The 19650-nt window shown below is 44.7% G+C and overlaps 1 protein-coding gene across 2 annotated transcripts; it reads left to right on the forward strand.

Moving 5' to 3' along the window:
* The first annotated feature begins 9762 nt into the window (after positions 1–9762).
* On the forward strand, positions 9763–18115 carry EOMES (eomesodermin). Of its 2 annotated transcripts, none has more exons than XM_089531319.1 (6): positions 9763–10535; positions 13829–13983; positions 14915–15036; positions 15267–15425; positions 15731–15792; positions 16477–18115. In XM_089531319.1, exons 1-6 carry the CDS (start codon positions 9775–9777, stop codon positions 17210–17212), a joined length of 1995 nt encoding a protein of 664 aa, XP_089387445.1. In that variant the 5' UTR covers positions 9763–9774; the 3' UTR covers positions 17213–18115. The 2 variants fall into 2 exon arrangements, with proteins under 2 accessions (XP_089387445.1, XP_089387446.1); XM_089531320.1 differs by having other exon boundaries at positions 16534–18115.
* Positions 18116–19650: the final 1535 nt, after the last annotated feature.

The raw sequence follows: 19650 nt of genomic DNA on the forward strand, positions 1-19650 counted from the left end.
AGCTGCTGAGTTATAATTGAACCTACTTATCATGTGCATTCATGCCAAGTAGCCTGGTAGTTTAACTGAGTGCCAAAGCATTTGCCTACAAATCAAGATAGAATCCTGTGCTTCAAGACTAATTGCTGTCACTCTTTGAACAGGAAGCCTATCAATGGCTATTTGCTATGATAGTCATGTGGATATGCAACTACATACATGGATATGTTTATACTGAGAAATAGTTTGCCTCCAAATACCAGATGCTGGGGATATATAATTGTGCCTTAATGTTCAGAATTACCTCTCTGCCTTTGTCGAAGTGGGAAGAATGTAGGTCGGGATCTACTGTATACAGTAGATCTCCAAGGGGAAAAAAGAAAAGGGAAATAAGGTCCAGTTTTCAGACTCTGGTCCAATTCATAGAATTCTATAGTAATTTTTACAATAATCTGCTGGAAGAGTGGCTGTGCGGGGAGAGAAAGTGTCACTAGATCAGCACTGCATCCCCTCTGGTGAAACTCCACAGAATTGCTGCCCATCCTTGGCTTAACAAGACCACATTTACTGTACCAGAGAGCACAGTTTGACCACCACAAAGCAGACTACTGTACTACACACTCTTACCTAATATATATAATACTATACACTCTTACACACTTAAGTGGGAGTGAATCCCACTCAACTCACTACTAGGGTTTGTATTTGCATAGACATACATGAGATCACACTGACATTGTAAAAATTCCAAACTGGGTAAAGTTGGTGAATTGAACTGTTCTTTGTTTCAGGGTTTTGTTTTGTTTTTCTTTTCCTTGCAGCAGCATTCATTTTTAATATCTGTTGAATTTTCTACAGATGTGCCACTGGTAGCCTTGGAACAAACAATAATCCTGCTGGCGAATCACTATATCTGCAGGCCAGGAAAGACAACACGTCCTGGATTTGTCCCTGTGCCCAATGGCACAGAAGATGTCATAGGAAAAGCAAAGATATATATCTTTCGACTGCTAAGCTTTAGCATCTAAAGTTTCTCACATTACTGAGAACTAGGCTAGATAGTGTCCATTCTTGTCTTGAACACACAGCAACTATTCATGGCAGCAATTCAAATTTAAATTTGTTTTAGACTAACATTAATAATCTTGCTAATTATCTGGAATAGTTATCTGTGGATTGCCAGATCCCACTGAAGCCTTGAAATGGCAAGTTATGGTTTCTGGAGGCCATCCTTGCCATCTTGCGCCACATGATGCCCTCCAATTGTATTGGGCTGTATCATCACTGGGACAATGGAGCTTGTAACTCAGTTCAGCTAAAGACACCAGGCTGGGGAAGGCTGTCATCTAAAGCCTCTTCAGATTACATTGGTGACTAGTAATTTAGGAATAGTTATTATAAGAATGTCATTTACAGTCGGCCCTCTGTATCCATTTTAATCCACAGATTCAAGCAGCCATGGTTTGAAAATATTTTTTTAAATGTATGAAGTCCAAAAAGCAAACCTTTATTTTGCCATTTTATCTAAGGGACATCATTTACTGTACCATTGTATTTAATGGGACTTCATTTCTTTAATGGATTTTGTTACCCACGAGGGGGGATCCTGGAACCAAACTCTAGTGGATATCAAGGGCCCACTGTGCTTTGAATGAAAATGCTAGTCTTTCCTCCCCCCTGCCTTTGGAGCCACTGTATCTTTAACACTTCTGAAAGGGCATGTAGTCTGGATAAGATTGCCAGACTGAAAACTGGAGCAGACTTCTGTCCCTTTAATGGTAAAGTGCCTACATTGATATCCCATTAGACCAGTGGTCCCGAAACGGTGCCCTTTAAGAGATTTTGGACTACAGCTCCCAGAAGCCTCAGTTATGTTGGCCAATAATCTGGGATTCTGGGAGCTGAAGTCCAAAATCCCTTAAAAAGCATGGTTTGGGGACCACTGCTCTAGACCATCTTAACTGACAACAGATGTAACATCTAAGACAAAATATAGGTCTGTGATTCTAATATTGTCACTCATCTCCTCCTCCTATATAATTTGGAACATATTTGCCTGATGAAAAAAATTGTTTGGGATATTTATTTATTTATTTTTATTTTGTGGCATGGCCAACACGGTTACCCCTGAATATGCTTAATGGTTGTATAGAGGAGAGAATTTCAGCAGATATTGCTCATCAAGCAACCAGGTTACAAGCAACACCTACTGAAATTCTGATTTCCTGTATATTAAAGGTACAGGAACTTCATCCAGTTTTCACTCTGATAACCCTAGTCAAGAAGGCCAGGAGCATCACTATCCTCACTGCCAGTCCTTCCACCTGTGTTGGTTTCAAGCATGGGGGATACCACTTCCTTGGCTCTTAGAGCAAGCAGACAGCAAAAGCAAAGAGAAGCATCAAGGCCAGTAGGTTCTCAGCATTAGCCCCCCTGCCATGGCCTAGGTATTGGCAGGTGCCAAACCATATTAACCCTTGATACTGGCCCTGATTATGTCCCATCGAAGTCAGTGAAACTGGATTAGGGTCATGCTGTTAAGTAACACTTGTAGAGGAGCATTTTCTTCCTGAACTCAAGAGCTCAATTTGTGTGCCATTTCCCTATTAGTGAGTTTGCCTAATAGGGTTTCTTGATCTCAGAGCCTAGCCTTTTCTCCAGTACTTGGGGTGAGGAGAAGGAATATCAGGGTGAGAACACTGCCTAGATCTAGATCTAGATATATAGTGTTACCCAAAAAGCTAGAGGTCCTGGGAAGGCACCCACAAATTAATTGTAGAGGAATGGCTGGGACAACATTCATCCTGGGAACATTCCCTTTGTATATTGGTTCCAAATCACACAGAACTCCAGAGGCAATTCCAAATAGGTTTTTCAGTTTTATTAATAAAACAGTCAACACACACACACACACACACACACAAGAATTAACGAAGCAAAGGTGGGAGAAGGTGAAAAGTGGAGGCCTTGCTAATGGTAATACTGTTCCGCTCTTGAAGCTTGGTTCCAATCCAGGGGTGTCCAGAATGGAGATGGCTCAACAGCCGCCATGGCAAGTGGGGTGGCTGGCTTGTTGAGGAATCTAGCAGAGGCCAAACAGAGATTCTGTCCTGCTTCAGACAAGACCAAATTGTTAGTGTCTAGACGGTGGTATACATACTCAAAATCATGTCCTGGGACAGTGATATCGGGATGAATGGATTACCTCATTGCTAAATGGTTTCCCCAAGGGAGATGAAGGAGACTGAGGAAATGTTCAGACAGTTGGCATGAATATCTCAGACAGGGAAAACTCCTACTCCTGGAGAAGAGGCCTTTGTCCGTGTATGTACAACCACCTTCTTCAGCCAGAGTCCCATCACTGCCCTCCACTGAGAAGCTATTATGCTGATGACAGTTTTAGGTAACTTTATAACAATGGGTGCTCTTGCTCCCTTCTTGCTAAAGCCAGCCAGGTTTCCAAAATGTGGTCTGGCTAGGTATCCACATTGAGGGATCCTTTCCAGGCTACTCACCTCAGTGTCCCTTTTAATATTAAACTGATATCACAGTTAAGAGGGGTGATCGGTGGCCTGGTTTTGGGGTAAGACTATTTGTATTTGTTGGACTTACTTGGTGTTTTTTAGTTGAATGACATATTGGTGCAGTTGTGGTTGATGCTTAATGACATCACTGACCCTTATAATGACATCATCAAGGATATCAAAGGGGGTCATGCCTAGGTCTCAAGTTTGAGGGCTGAAATTTCAGGGCCTGACCTGGCACTATAGTGCCACTCCACACTCAAGCATCTTGCAGACACATCTTCCAACCTTTGTATTTAAACTGGCTTTTAAGGAGCCATTTAGGTGGATGCAATGAAAAGAGAAGTGGGGTGTCTGAACAGAGATACCATCTTGTGGCGGTGTTACAAGGGCTCTTGTGCATTTAAAAGTGGAGTGTGGTTGTGTGGGAGTAATTTTACCTGCTAAATTACACAACTGGTATTTGTTGCTTAATTTGTTTTATGTAGCTTGTTTCTATAGTTATTGTTTATCATTATGCTCAGTTTTTCATAGGACACACACACAATATATATATATATATATATATATATATATATAGTCCGACTGATAGACTCAAGTTTCTGGGGATTGCCACCTCAAAGTCCAAGAAAATGTATTTTTAAGATCCAGTTGTGTGTAAACTGATATCACTGAACCATTGAAATCTAAACTACATAAACTAAAGTCTAGCAGATGTAAACTGACTAAAAACCTAGGATTTTTAGATCTGGAGTAAAATTAGACTGCACTAACAACTCGTGTGCTTTAAAAACCTTTCAGTAACAGGGTTTGTTGATTCCAAGCACCAGTTTGAAATAAATTTAATTGGTAATTGCGACTTTTAAACATTTGATTGTAGATGACACATTAAACCCCGTGGAACCAATCCCACAAAACTATATGTCCGTTTAAAAATTGCATTTTGCTTCAGTGCAATGCTTCATAAGGCATAAAATGAAGAGTGTTAATCAAATATTTTACAGGACCGGGGTCATTTAATTTTCAACTTTGTAAAGAGTTTTTGCTTTAAGACACATCATTTGAGACAGAACTATGTGATAATTAGTAATATAATCAAGCTGTAAGTAGCTGCCATGCATTCTTTGCTTTGCAATTAAAAAAAACTGAATTAATGTTTCTTTCTGGCTGCTATAAAATTCACAGAGTTCAGAACTGTAACATAACATAACAGATAGTACTTTACTGTACAGGAGTGTTATTGGACTGCAGCTCCCATGAACCCCAGCCATCATAACCAGTGATGAGGGATGCTTGGAGATGCAGTGTACCAGCATCTGGATGGTCATACTGCCTACCTATTATAGAGCAATGCTTTACTCTTAGTACTTATTACTATGAGCTCTAATGAGCTCAAAGTGGGGTATGTGGGTATTCCTACTTTATTCTCACAACAACCTTGAAAGGTAAGCCAGACAGAGAGAAAGTATCACAAGGTCACCCAATGAGTTTTGCAGTTCAGTGTTGACTCAGGGTGTATCTGCACTGTAGAAATAATGCAGTTTGAAATAATGCAGTTTACCTGCCATGGAAGAGAAGGCTAAAAACCTTGTAAAACTGCAAATCCCAGGATTTCATAGGATGGAGCTGCAGCACTTAAAGTGGTGTCAAGCTCCATTATTTCTACAGTGTAAATGCACCCTTATACACAGATCTTGCCTCCATGCTCAATCTTTGCTCACCATGGTTTTAAAAAATGCACACAGAGAAAATATAAAATGGTAAGAAAGGGCCCGAACAGACAGGCCAGAATAAAGCTGCTTCTGGTCAGTTTGGAGGTATGCTATTTAAATGATACACGCATCTTAAGAGGCCAAAAGCTGCGCCAAAGCTGGGGCCACAACAAACTACAATTCCCAGAATCCCATACCATTGAGCCAGGGCAGTGTCAAACCACATTATTTCTGCAGTGTGGATACAGCCAAAGCATCTGCCTCAGGCTCAACCCAGAGCTGTCCAAGGTGCTGAACTTGACCACCCAACCGGTCCTCCAAGGTTTGGCCTGAACTTAGGCATGTCCTCCAAAGCAACACTTGGCAGCCTTTGATCTTGGAGATGCTCTGGACTTCTAACACCCAGAAGTCACCCTTAATATGGCCCAAGGACAGGGCTTCTGGGAGCTGAAGACCCCAACATCCAGAGGGGCAAAGTATGAGAGCTGCCAAGCTGAAATCCTTCAAGGCTTGTTTCCAATAGAAGAAAGAGTAAGAGGGAAAGCTCTTCTTTTTCTCCCCAGCCACTTTTTCCCTGAGATGCCCAGCAGCCCTGTACGTGTTACTCAGGAGCAAGCCCCCATCCATTTATCCCCAGCCATTTCTTATTTATTGTATTTTATCCTATTTACTTCGTTTGTATGCCGCCTTTCTCTCAGAAGGGACCTGAGGCGGCTCACAGAAAGAAAGAAAAAACGTGTTTAAAACATCGCAATATGAATTGCGCAATCCAGAGCTCCCAAACTCCTCAGCGGTGTTACTTTTTAAATGGCTAGTCCTCAATACCCTCCTTTCCCAGCCTCCTTTCCTTGGAATAAACACTTGGCTTGGCACCCGGTCATAGAAAACCTGGCGGGAAACAGGGCAAATCTGTGCCCCTTTCCTTCCTTCCTTCCTTCCTTCCTTCCTTCCTTCCTCCCTCCCTTCTCTTTCCTTATTTCTTTCTTTCCCTTCCTTCCGTCTTTTTCATTCCTTCCTTTCTTCCTTCGTCTTTCTTTCTTTTTTCCTTCCTTTCTTTCGTCGTTTTCATTCCTTCCTTTTTCCCTTTCTTCTTCCTTCCTTCCTTCCTTTCTATCTTTCTTTTTCTTTTTTCCTCTTTCTTTCTTTCTTTCTTTCTTTCATTCATTCTTCCTTCCTTCTCTTTCTGTTTGTCTTCCTTTTTTCTTTCCTTCTCTCTCTCTCTCTTCCTTCTTCTCTTTCTTTCTTTCCTTCTCTTTCTTCTTTTTCCCCTCCTTTCTCTTTTCTTCCTTCCTTCCCTGCTTCCTTCCTTCCTTTCTCTTTCCCTACTTCTTCCTTCCTTCCTTCCTTCCTTCCTTCCTTCCTTCCTTCCTTCTCTTAACCCACATTGTCGCGTTCTCTTGACGCGTGTTTTGGTTTGTCCTAAGCTGGCAAAGGGATCCACTTCGTAAACGCGTTGCCAAGACGCCCCTTTGCCCCTTCCAAGGGAGCTTGCAAGCGCCATTTCTTCACCTCCTCGAAGGCGTCTCTCTCTCTCTCTCTCTCTCTTTCTTTCGGATCCGCCGCCCTCCTTTTCTTTGGCGGCTGAAATGAAGAAGGGAGGCCATGTGAAACTCATCAGTGTGCTTACTCCGGAGTAAAACCCGGCTGGAAAACGGGGCAATCGGTCAGAGCAGGGTAACCTCCGTTCACGGTTCCTCTGGAATCTGGATGGGTTTTTTCCTTCCTAAAACGGAATAAGAAAGAAAAACGCGTTTGCTGTTCCTTGTGAGTTAAAGGTTATTTTTTAAAAAACCCGGCGCGTTTGATGAAGAAGGAAATGCCTGAAGTTACTTTTTAAAATTGTTTATATGAATTTCTTTCCTTGCCTTTCCATTTCCATTTTTTGGTTTCAGGTGCTTTTAAGAAGCCAGTCAGTCTCTAAAACGGGTGGCTTTGTTCTGTTTAATAATGATAATATACTAATGTTTATTGGCCTTATTCTCATCCCCAAAAGGCTGGCGACCCGCCACTCGCTCCCAAATAATACATTTTTACTTCCAGGATTACCGGATTGTAAACAAACAAAGTCAGGATGCGTCCGCACTGCAGGAATAATCCCGTTTGATACCGGTTTCCCTGCCATGGCTCCATGCTCTGGAATTCTGAGAATGGCTCTGGTACCACAACCAACTATCATTCCCAGAATTCCAGAGCATGGAGCCACGGGGGCAATGCTTTTATTTAGGGAACAAGTCTTATTTTCATGGTCAAAACTATCAAAGCCAAGGCTGTTAGGGTCTCCCTACAAATCTGCAATAAACTCACAATAAAAGCTGAGTCCATGGAGCCCAGAAGAGGCAGAAAGGAATGAAGAAGGATCTGATGAATGATCGATCAGGCACTACGAGGCAACGCTAAGGCCACGGGCGTCGGAAGCACAAAGGCCGCCTGCCATGACTTTTCCTTGGGAGGAAGCCCCTCCAAGGAAAGCAGGCAAGGCCCTTCCTTCCACTCGCAAGGAAGAGGCTTCGGGTTGGAGGATGCTTGCCTGAGAAGGAAGGCATCCGTCCGCCACCTGAAAGAAGTCAAAACAGGTTCACTAGCTCTTCCTCCAAGCAGTTCCGGGGCTTTCCTGGTTAAGGAGAGAGAGGGGAGGGAGAGGGGGGAAGGAAGGAAGGAAGGAAGGAAGAAAGAGGGATAGAGGGAGGGAGAGAGGGAGGAGAAGGAAGGAAGGAAGGAAGGAAGGAAGGAAGGAAGGAAGGAAGGAAGGGGGAAAGAGGGAGGGAGAGAGGGAAAGGAAAAAGAAAGATAAAGGGAGGGAGAGAAAAAAGAAAGAAAGAGAAGGGAGAGGGAGAGAAGGGAAGGGAAGGGAAGGGAGGGAGGGAAAGACAATAGAAAGAAAGAAGAAGGAAGAAAGGAAGGAAGGAAGATAAGGGAGGGAGGATGGAAGAGAAATAAAGAAGGAAAGACAGAAAGACAGACAGAAAGAAAGAAAGAGAAAGAAGGAAGGGAGAAAGAGAGAGAGAAAGGAAGGAAGGAAGGAAGGAAAAGAAAGAGAGAAAGAAACAGGAAGGCAGGAAGAAGGGAAAGAAGAAAGAATTAAAGGGGTAAAAAGAGAGAGAGAGAGAGAGAGAGAGAGAAAGAAAGAAAGAAAGAAAGAAAGAAAGAAAGAGCTGAAGGACCCCCTTCGGAGTGTCTCGGCGGAAGGAGGTCCTGACTGCCAGGCGAGGGAGAAGGAGGGCCTACAGTGTGAGCCTCACCTGCCCACACGGCTCAGGACAAGGCCTCCTGTGGAATCCTGGGATTTGCAGTTAGGGTAATGGGGGGGAAGCATTAACAATTCTCAGCTAAGGAGCAGAATTCCGCCGGCGGCAGCCGCAGCAGTCAAAGTGGAACACTAGACAAGTGGCTGCATCCACACTGGATGAATGACCCGGTTTGGCACCTCTTTAACTCTTTTCTGGCTCAATGCTATGGAATTCTGGGAGTTTCCTCAGGGGAAAGCAACGGCAAAGATCCTGTGAACATCCTGCTGCGTCGGAGGGCTCTGGCCAAGAAAACTGCGGGATGGGCTTGCCTTAAAGTCGCCATAAGTCGAAATAATAATAATAATAATAATAATAATAATAACAACCCGCCTTTCTCTCAATATAGCGGGTCGAGGCGGCGAATAACAACAAAAGGACTTGAAGGCACACAACTCACACTCACACACACAAAAGAGCAATCTGAAAACTCCTCATCGAGCCCTTTTTGGGCCAGAAATCCGAAACCTGATCTCTCTCTCTCTCTTCCCATATAGATATATATATATACAATGTATATACAATATAAAAATACACACACATAGACACAAATATATATATACACATATACAATATAAATATATAACAATGTGTGTATATATATATATATATATATACACAATATTATACTATATATATATATATATATTTACACACACACGTCTACATATCTATATATACACACACCCACATCTAAATATATATGTATGTATGGGCGCACACACATATATATGATCTGTAGAAACCAATTGGGAGGGGGGGGCGACCTTGGGCAGGTCACACTCTCTCAGCCTCAGGGCTTGACAACGGCAGACGTTCTCTGAACCCATCCGGCCAAGAACACCCTGGGATCAAAGTCGGGGAAATAAAGAAACGCACTCAACAACAACAACACCACACTTACAGCCACTTTCCTGTCCCCACCCGGAGGTTTCTCAGCATAAAAGCCAGGGGGCTGGGGGCGGGGCCCTGGGCAGGTGGCTGCTTCCTAATTAGCTCCCGGCCTAATTAAACCGCCTGCTGTCTCGGGGCTCAGCCAATGGCGGGGCGACTTTCAGGAGCGCGCGCCCTCCGAAGGGAGCCCCGCCCGCCTGCCTCTGGAGCGCGGTATATAAAGGCCGGTGGCGGAGGCCGAGGAGGTCCGCTTGGCCGGGAAGGAGGGCGGGAGGGAGGCTGGGTCGGGGGCCGGTGGTCGGTGGTCCACGAGGGCCAGGCAGGGGGGCTCAGGGGGGCCGCTTAGGGGTGAGCCTTGAAAGAGGGGTCTCTCTGGCCGCCATGCAATTGGGGGAGCAGCCCCCGCTCTTGCCCGGCGCCCCCTTCTACCCCTTGGAGAGCCCCACTGCTGCCTCCTCGCCTCCTCCTCCTCCTCCTCCTCCGCCTCGTTTGGACTTGGAAAAAGGCGCCAAAAAGTTTGTCGGAGGCCTCTTGGCCGAAGGGGCCGAAGCGGAGGCAGTGGTCAAGGAAGGCGGACGGAGCAAGGCCTCCCCTTGCCCGGCCCAGGAGCAGCAGCAGCAGGAGCAGCAGGCGGCGGCGGCGGCGGCGGCGGCTCTCCCTCCAGCCCCGGCCCCGGCCCGCTACTCCCTGGAGGGCCTGAGCCCCGAGCGCTACTACCTCCAGTCCCCGGGACCCGACTTGGGCAGCCCTTGCGCCCTCTTTCCTTATGGGGCCCCCGGGGCCGCCCCTCCTCAGCCGGGGGCCATGTACCAGGCACCCAGCCGCTACCCCTACGGCTCGGTCCTCTCCCCTCCGGGGGGCTTCTCCGGGGGAGCCGGCAGGACGGCCTTCGGGGGCCCCTCGGCCGGGGGAGGCTACCAGTACGGCCAGGGAGCCCCTCCGGGGGGCCTCTACAGCCCTTACCCGGCGGCGGCGGCGGCGGCGGCAGGGGCTGGAGGGGGCGCCTGCGGAGGAGGGCTGGGCGCCTTGGCCATGTCCGGCGGGGCGGGAGGGCTCCGGGCCCAAGTCTTCCTCTGCAACCGGCCCCTTTGGCTCAAGTTCCACCGGCATCAGACCGAGATGATCATCACCAAACAGGGCAGGTAGGAGGGGGGCGGCTTTGGGGAGGGAGGGAGGGAAGGAAGGAAAGAAAGAAAAAGAAAGAAAGAAAGAAAGAAAGAAGAGAGGGAAGGGGAGGAAGGAAGGAAGGAAAGAAGGAAGGAAGAAGAGGAAGGAAGGGAGAGAGAGAGAGATCGTGTGCCCTATGGGTTGGGGCTAGGGCTCGGCCATAGGATCCCACCGGGTGGGCTTTGGGCAAGTCACACTCTCTCAGCCTCCAATGGCCAACCGCCTCTGAACCAATCTGGCCAAGAAAACCCCAAGGATAAGGTCGCCCTAAATCGGATGAAGCTGAAGGCACCCAAGACACACACAAAAAGTAGCCTAAAAACTCCCGAACCAGTCCTTTTCTGAGCCAGGAATCCAAAACGTATATATAGAGAGAGCGTGTGTATGTGTCTGTGTATTCGTTTATATAGTTTATATTAGTTTATATATTAGTTTATTAATAGCATTGGTTTAAATTCTTGCAGTAAGATGGCTTTTCTCTGGCACACTTTAGATTGAGGACGCTTTTTCATTTTTCATTCAGATTGCTTTAATACTTAAGACATCCTTGAAAATGTGGAATTCTCCAGAGTCGCAGTCCAACACTCAAACGATGTCTGTCTGTCTATGCGCATATATATATATATATATATATATATATGTGCGCATAGACAGACATCGTTTGAATGTTGGACTGCGGCTCTGGAGAGTAATCCCGGCTCAGCCATAGGAACCCACCCGCCACCAAAAAACTCCTAATCCAGACCTTTTTGCATTTCAAAACTTGCCCTATATATACTCTTATCCATCTATCGAAAGGGAGCCGGCTTTAGGGCTCTTGTCTGCCGAAAGTTTGGCCTCGCCGCCGGCAGAGTGGCCTCCGCAAAGGAGCAGAAGGAGCTGCAAAACTAGACAACGTTCCCGGGGAAGGTCAAAAGAAAAGCTCACAAACACAGTCCTCGAGATGTAAAATGCCTCTTTGGCAATCGGGCTCAAAATAGAGGACCTTCAAGGAAAAGAGTGGAGGATCGGACCAAAGAAAAACTAAAACCCACACTCCTAATAGAGATGTCAAGGGTCCTGCTCCAAACGGAGGAGGTTTTGGAAATCCCTCCTGGACGGAAGGTTGACACGGAGGACACGTCCTGCAAAAGGAGGACGTGCCCTGGACAAGGGCGCACCCGGAGTAGGGTTTTTTGATAGTGACTACTCTCTGTCGGTCGGTCTCTCTCTCTGGATTTGGTCGGGTTTTCGCATTTCTTCCCGTTCTTTGCGCCCTCGTTTTGTCGGCTGTTCTTACTTTTCCCAGAATACAGTCGCCTCCCTCTCCGCCACAAACGGCTTGGGTTTGAATCCTCCCACGTTTTTGTGTGTGTGTCTTCTAGTTTTAGGGCGACCCCGAGGCTTTTAGGCGTTTTTCTTAGGCAAGGAGTCGCCAGGGGTCGGAGTCGGAGGTGCTTTGCCATTGCCTTCCAGTGAAATGTAGGCTGCAAGGACTGGCATTCCTTGGTGGTCTCTCATTTAAGGGCCACCCTGTTGTAGTGGTCTAAATGTTGGACTCGGGATTCTGGGTTCGAATCCCCTCTTGGCCATGGAAGCCCACTCTCTCAGCTGTAGTATGTAGAGAAGTCTCTTTGAGACTAACTGAAAGAAAGAAGTTGGCAGCATGAGCTTTCGTAGACTAAACTCTCCTTCCTCAGATGCATTTCTTCTCATGCTGCCAACTTTTTTTCAGTTAGTCTACAAGATCTCTCTACGTATTTTGATTTTAGAAACTTAACACGGCTACAGCTTTGAATCCTCTCATCTGTAGAGGAAGGCAAAGGCAAGCCCCTTCTGAACCAATTCTGCCATAAAAACCCCACAATAAGGTCGACTTAAACCTGAACTGACATCTAATTTGGGGGTAAACCCTTTGGAGCGCAGCAGGCTATATCTCTAAGTGGAGAGAATCAACGAAAGCAATTTTCCCGCCGTTTGGAGCAGCCTCCATTGACCACAGAGAAGCTTTCTCTCTCTCATGGCTGGGAACACTGCTGGGAAATACAGGATTTTTAGTTACCAATATTGCAAAATACCTGGACTCCTTGCTGGGAAGACAACATTAACCCCACTTCTTAAGAACTGTCTCAGCCCGATTTGACTTTAGCTAACAACTCTTTAACGCCCCGATTCTCAAATTCGTTGCTTGAAAATTAATTCCCCCAAATCTGGAATGGTTTGCTTGAGAATTTCACCAACCGAGGGAAGGCAATGTCTTTGAATCCCCTGAGCAGATAATCCCCTTTCAGGATTTCCGAGGAAGCTAAACTATGAATCCCTTTTTTTAAATTTAAAAAGAAAAAACCCCATTCCTTGTATTTCCTTTTGGGAAAAGACTTCTCTCTCCCCTTTCAGTCAAGCCATAAAAACGAGCAGGGAACTCGGTTCCGCAAAAACAATTACAGCTGAACGTGGAGAATTATCAAGGGGGATGGGATGATGATTATTTTTTTACACCGATTCCCTGAAGTAATATCCCCAGAAAGGCGAGGAATAAGAGCTAAAATCCCAGTTCCGAAATTACGATGGAGGTTAGGGAAAATATGTGTCACAGAATTGGAGGACTGAGAGACTGATGTTCCTATCTCCTTAGAGGCTAGAGGCTGCCTGATCTTGGGATGGCTCCTCTGATGATTTCAAGAGAGAGAGAGAGAGAGAGACTCAGAGCCAAAGCTTCTGTGGTGACTCTCTCTAAATACAAAACTAAATATAAAACCCAGGAGGGGAGTCGCCATCTGCCTCCCTTCTCCTGCCCAGGTGCTAGCCAAGGCTGGAGAGGCTGCCAAAGGTGTCAGCAGGAATGCCTGGCACAGAGCTGGCCCTTCTCCTCCTCCTCCCTTTTCGCCTTTACCTTGGAAGCCCCCAAAGCAATCTCTCTCGCCTGGAGAAGAGAAGGTTGAGAGGTGATATGATAGCCCTGTTTAAATACTTGAAGGGATGTCATATTGAGGAGGGCTGCTGCAGAGATTAGGACCCGGAGCAATGGATGCAAGCTCCAGAAAATGAGATTCCACCTCAACATTAGGAGGAACTTCCTGACAGTAAGGGCTGTTCGACAGTGGAACACACTCCCTTGGAGAGTGGTGGAGTCTCCTTCTTTGGAGATCTTTAAGCAGAGGCTGGATAGCTGTCTGTCAATGGGGATGCTTTGAGGGAGAGTTCCTGCATGGCAGAGTGGGGTTGGACTGGATGGCCCTTGCGGTCTCTTCCAACTCTCTGATTCTATGATTCTCTCTCCAATTGCCAGGCGGATGTTTCCTTTCCTGAGCTTCAACATCACTGGCCTCAACCCCACTGCTCACTACAATGTCTTTGTGGAAGTGGTGCTGGCTGACCCCAACCACTGGCGCTTCCAGGGAGGGAAGTGGGTGACCTGTGGCAAAGCTGACAACAACATGCAAGGTAAGGCTATTTCAGACTAAAGCAGGCCGATGCCTTCTTTCCTTGAACCAGGTGGGATTACATAGCACCCTGGAACAATTGGAATAATGTTATAGAAACTCTTGCCTCCTGTGTGTCCCTGGTTTGTAAGTAGCTTTCCACTGGGGAAGCTAATAATGCTGTCCGTAGCTATGCCCCCTTTCCACCCCAAGTGTGGTGGCTATGAACAAGGACCCAGAACTGTTTTTAGGCAGGGCTCAATTTTGGCAGGCAGGTTATCAATTTGTTTGACTACTTGCAGATTTCACCCAAAAAAATGACATCAAAAGATGTTGCATTAAAACCACTACCAGCAGCAGCATCCTCCAGCTGAAGCTAGTAAGAATCAGAGGACCCTGAAAACAACAACAACTTAATGGGGATATAAGTACCCTTCTAGTGGATATGTCCTGAGAGGGTTCAGATGGAGGCTTCTATGTAGGCGTTTTCATGGTCCAATTTTGACAATATGTCAGAGGGGTTAACCCAACCTCAGTCTAATCTTGGGGGCCTTTACCCCTTCCCTTCATCCCTAGGTCTAGGGTCTATTTCTATAAATCAAGGGCACAAGTCTTCCTATGCCATGTGAATGTGGGAAGGGTGACATTTTGCGGGTCAGTCTGGATGACTTCAGTGTTTCTCAGTTGGATAATTTGCAAAGGGAAGATTTCTTCCTTTTGCTTCCTTGCGTATAATCCTCATCTTATTACAGACTTTGCAAGCTCTCAGCATACCAGGTAGATGTAAAAAACAATAAAGAGCTCTTTTGATACCATTCTTAGCTGTCTGGTAAAAGCCTGTGTTACACCTTCCTGTTATTGTGTCTACCTTTAGGATATGGGATATATTGAAGAAGAAAAAAATGCACCTTTTCCCCCTGATTCGTCCAATTTCCCTTTCATTCTCCTAACAGGCAACAAGGTTTATGTTCACCCTGAATCTCCCAACACTGGAGCCCACTGGATGAGGCAAGAGATCTCTTTTGGAAAACTGAAGCTGACCAACAACAAAGGGGCCAACAATAACAACACCCAGGTAAAAGTCTGCACTTAGGCAGAGTTACGATTTAGAAAGTACTGAAGAGATCAGGCTTGATGATGCAAGGTTGCTGCAACTTGATGCAAGTCTATAGTAATGTTTTTTTAACTGTGCCTATGGTGAACTTGATGTTTGAACCTGTTGTAGTAAAGCACTAGCCTGTATTAGAGGCTTGCAAATCTGGATTATCACGGTTACAAGCTTTGCTGGGCTTCTTGTTTTTCCAGATGATAGTTCTTCAGTCTCTGCACAAATATCAGCCTCGGCTTCATATTGTGGAAGTGACAGAAGATGGCGTTGAAGACATGAATGACTCCTCCAAGACGCAGACCTTTAACTTCCCCGAAACACAGTTCATAGCTGTCACTGCATATCAGAACACAGATGTAAGGATAACATTCGTTCTTCATTTTAAAAATGTGCTCTGTAAGTATATGAAAACACCCCTAAATTAAGTGACAAAAATAGGGAGGGAAGCGAGCAGATAATTTGTTTTAATATTTGTGCTAAATGTAAACTGCTTGCTTTCACAAACCTGATTTATCAGAACTATTAAAACACCTCATTAGCATTCATGCATTTCATTTTGGAATGAATTTTTTATGTTCAAAAAAGGCACCCTCTTTATTTTTTTGCAGACATTATTCTTTTATGAGATGTATCTAATAGACAACGCTATTTTACTTTCCAGATCACACAGCTTAAAATTGACCATAATCCTTTTGCAAAAGGCTTCCGGGACAACTATGATTCGTAAGAAGCATTTTCTTCTCTATATAAAATGAAACAATTATTTTGTAGAAACATTTGAGGTAAAATTTAAATTATGGTTTTAAAAAAGACTTCCGTTAGTTGTTAGCAGTAGCCTTCAGTTTTCATTTCTTACCTGAAAACAATTTATGTTGAAATCAGTTAACTATACTTCAAAAGAAAATAATTTCATCTTTGGCTGAAAATGAAACGATTAGAATGTAATTTTTCCCCTTGGTGCATAACTTACCTAATACTAAAATCCAAATTGCACTTTCCTGCCAGTAAATCCTTTCAATTCAGTGGTCTTACTTCTGAATAAGTATGTATAAAATTTCATAGAACATAATAGGGTTGAATAGATTGTTAGAAACTATAATAATTTAGCTGTGGGGTAAGATCTAAATTTGGCTTCTCAAAATTTTATTCAGAACGTGCCGAAACAATATTTTTTAACTGGTAAAATGAACAGAAGAGGTGCACTGCATGCAGTTATTATTATTATTATTATTATTATTATTTCTATAGCTCTCTAAATGTAGTTGTCTTAAGACCTTTTGAGGCAGAATGAATGAGCCACACCTCTTGCCTTTGGTGCTCGATTCAGCCTCCTTGCATGTTAAAATGCCAGCTATCTATATGGTAAAGAGCAAAAAAAATCTTAGCCTTTCTCTCTTATATTTGTAGCATGTACACAGCTTCAGAAAATGACAGATTAACTCCATCTCCCACGGATTCTCCTAGATCCCACCAGATCGTCCCAGGAGCCCGGTACAGCGTACAGCCCTTCTTCCAGGAACAATTTGTCAACAACCTGCCACCTGCTAGGTTCTATAATGGAGAAAGGACTGTCCCTCAAACCAATGGCCTACTGTCTCCTCAGCAGAACGAAGAGATGACCAACCCTCCCCAGAGATGGTTTGTGACTCCGGTCCAGCAGCCTGGGACCAACAAACTGGACATGAACTCCTATGAGGCCGACTACTCTTCTAGTACCTTGCTCCCCTATGGCATCAAATCCCTTCCCCTCCAGACCTCCCATGCCTTGGGATATTACCCAGACCCAGCATTCTCCCCTATGGCAGGATGGGGGAGCAGAGGCTCTTACCAGAGGAAAATGCCTGCTGGCTTACCTTGGACCTCAAGAACCAGCCCTCCTGGTTTCTCTGAAGACCTCCTTCCCAAGGAGAAGGTGAAAGAAGAGATTGGGTCATCCTGGATAGAGACTCCGCCATCCATCAAATCTCTAGATTCAAATGATTCTGGGGTCTACACTGGGGCCTGCAAGAGGCGGAGGCTCTCCCCCAGCACCTCCAGCAATGAAAACTCCCCCACGATGAAATGTGAGGACATTAATGCTGAGGACTATGGAAAGGACACTTCAAAAGGCATGGGCTATTATGCTTTCTATACCAGTTCTTAAAGAGACTGGCCCAGTCCAAGACTTGGGTTAAAGACCTGGCTGTCTGATAATATTTATGTTGTTTCTCCTCAGTGGTGGTGCAGAGGTGTGTGGCGTAAATGCTGCCTTCCACCTTCTGAGATGTTCTTGTGCAATTCTATAGAAGGTGCCAAAGCTTTTTGACTGAATTTTGCAGGTTAAAAAAAAAAAGGGGAACCAGCAAGGTAGCATTCTCTTCCTCCTCACCTGGTGAAAAAAAGCACCCCCAACTCCCTGAAGAAAACTTGAAGGAAGAGGTCTTAATGGGCATTTTGCCATTTGGTAAAGCTTTCTTTCCCAATGGACAAGAAGGAGATGATAAAAATGAAAGGCTCACAGTTCTGCCAACAGTTAAGTCTTGTGAACTGCCCAGTAGTTCAATGTTTCCATTGCTGTTTGGAGGGTTTGCTATAGCAGGAAATGTTTAAAACTGAGTATATGTATTGGGGTTAAAAATTCCTTGGTCTTGTCTTGGAAGACTTGACTTTAAAACATGTTGGCAGAGTGGGAGAAGCCCGTGAAGGTAAGGTGAACAAAATACGATCTTACATGTACAGCTCTGTGTCTAGGTATATTGTAGACTATGACCAAAAAATGATAATCAATTCTATATAGTTCTAGTCAATGGCAGTGCAGCCGGTGTGTGTTGGGAGTTTCTCTTTTGATATGAACTTCTGATCTGACGATGGGCACTGATGCCGAGAGCACATTAAATTATCTATTTATTGGTAGGTGGTGAGTGTATGTTTCAACTCTTCTCAATGGAAAAGTGTGTTGTGACTCCTGTTGCTCCAGTTTGTAAATAATCTTACCAAATGCTGTTGGAAGTGGCAAAAAGACTTTAAAAACTGAGCATTAGTTTTATTTGGGGGGAGAACTTTTGTCTGTACATATACATGGTTTTTAATAAATGTGTCGCCATGGTAGGAGCTGTTTCTTACTAGTCTGGTGTAAGGGTATATCTGTGGCTCTAGTAACGTGGTGGAGGGCCAGCATGGAGTAGTAGTTTGGGAAACCCAGGTTGTACTCAGCCATGGAAGCCTTCTGAATAAATCGTGCCAAGAAAAGTCCCAAGTCAGAGGTGACTTGAAGGACCAAGAACAAGGACATGATAAATGTAAGTGGGGCAACCAATGAATTCTCCAACCTTTCCCGTGTAGTCTTTTTTCCCCTGTAGAAATGTAAAGAAGTTTGTAACTCTCCCAGTTTCCTCACTAAGTATAACAGGAGCCGCCCAAAAGTAAGCAGCGATCAGTTTTATTATTACTCAAGTAACTGGGAATATACTAATAATTGGGCCATAGCTACTGGGATAATAGTTAGGAATATAACTATCCAGGTAGCTATAGTCCCAATTATTATCCAGGTAACTATATTCCTAATTATTATCCAGATATTATATATTATCCAGGTAACTATATTCCTAATTATTATCCAGATATTATATATTATCCAGGTAACTATATTCCTAATTATTATCCAGATATTATATATTATCCAGGTAACTATATTCCTAATTATTATCCAGATATTATATATTATCCAGGTAACTGTATTCCTAATTATTATCCAGATATTATATATTATCCAGGTAACTGTATTCCTAATTATTATTCCTAATTATTGGCAACCACTGGGCCTCTTGTGTTCTTTGGTCCTTCCCTGAAGCCTCAGAGTCCAGTGTTAGAGATGGGGACTATTTCACATCAGACTCTCCTTGTGTGATTCTGGATAAAACGGTGTGCTTTGGGCTACTCTCTTCCAGATGTGCCCAGATGTGGGGTGGGATGGGCTGAAATCCTGTGGGTCAGTCCCAGCTAAAGTAAAGTAGATCCATGGAATCATCTGTTGAATTGTAAGACCAGGTGTAGGTGAATCCAATTGATGTGAGCCTTTGCTCTCATAAGGCTTGGGAAGAGGTTCTAGGCCAGTGGTTCTCAACCTCTGGGCCTCCAGGTGTTTTGGACTTAAATTCCCAGAAGTCCCATTCAAGTATGCTCATTGTTTGGGAATTCTGGGAGCTGGAGTCTCAAATCTAGAGGACCAAAGGTTGGAAAGCACTGTTCTAGGCAGTAAACTGGGTTTGAGGAGCCTGGCTTAAATCCAGAGACAATTCTTTTGGAGTTGAACTTCACTACTCCTCCAAACTACAAAGGCTGGGAAAAGTTGGTTTGGAGCCTCTGGTCCCTTGCAGAACGAATGCAGTTGGACACCACTTTTAACTGTCATGGCTCAATGCTAGGGTTTTTTTGGGATATGTAGTTTTGTAAGAGATTAAGCCTCTTCTCTGTCAGAGCACTGCCCCCCAACAAACTGCAAATCCCAGGGTCCCATAGGACGGAATCATGCCAGTTAAAGCGGTGTGTCACTGAATAAACTCTGCAGTGCGGATCAGACCTAGATTAAAGCCTCTTTTGAAC

Source organism: Sceloporus occidentalis, unplaced genomic scaffold (assembly GCF_023333645.1).
Source record: "Sceloporus occidentalis isolate IW3139 unplaced genomic scaffold, rSceOcc1.0.p SCAF_7, whole genome shotgun sequence".
Lineage (NCBI taxonomy): Eukaryota > Metazoa > Chordata > Lepidosauria > Squamata > Phrynosomatidae > Sceloporus > Sceloporus occidentalis.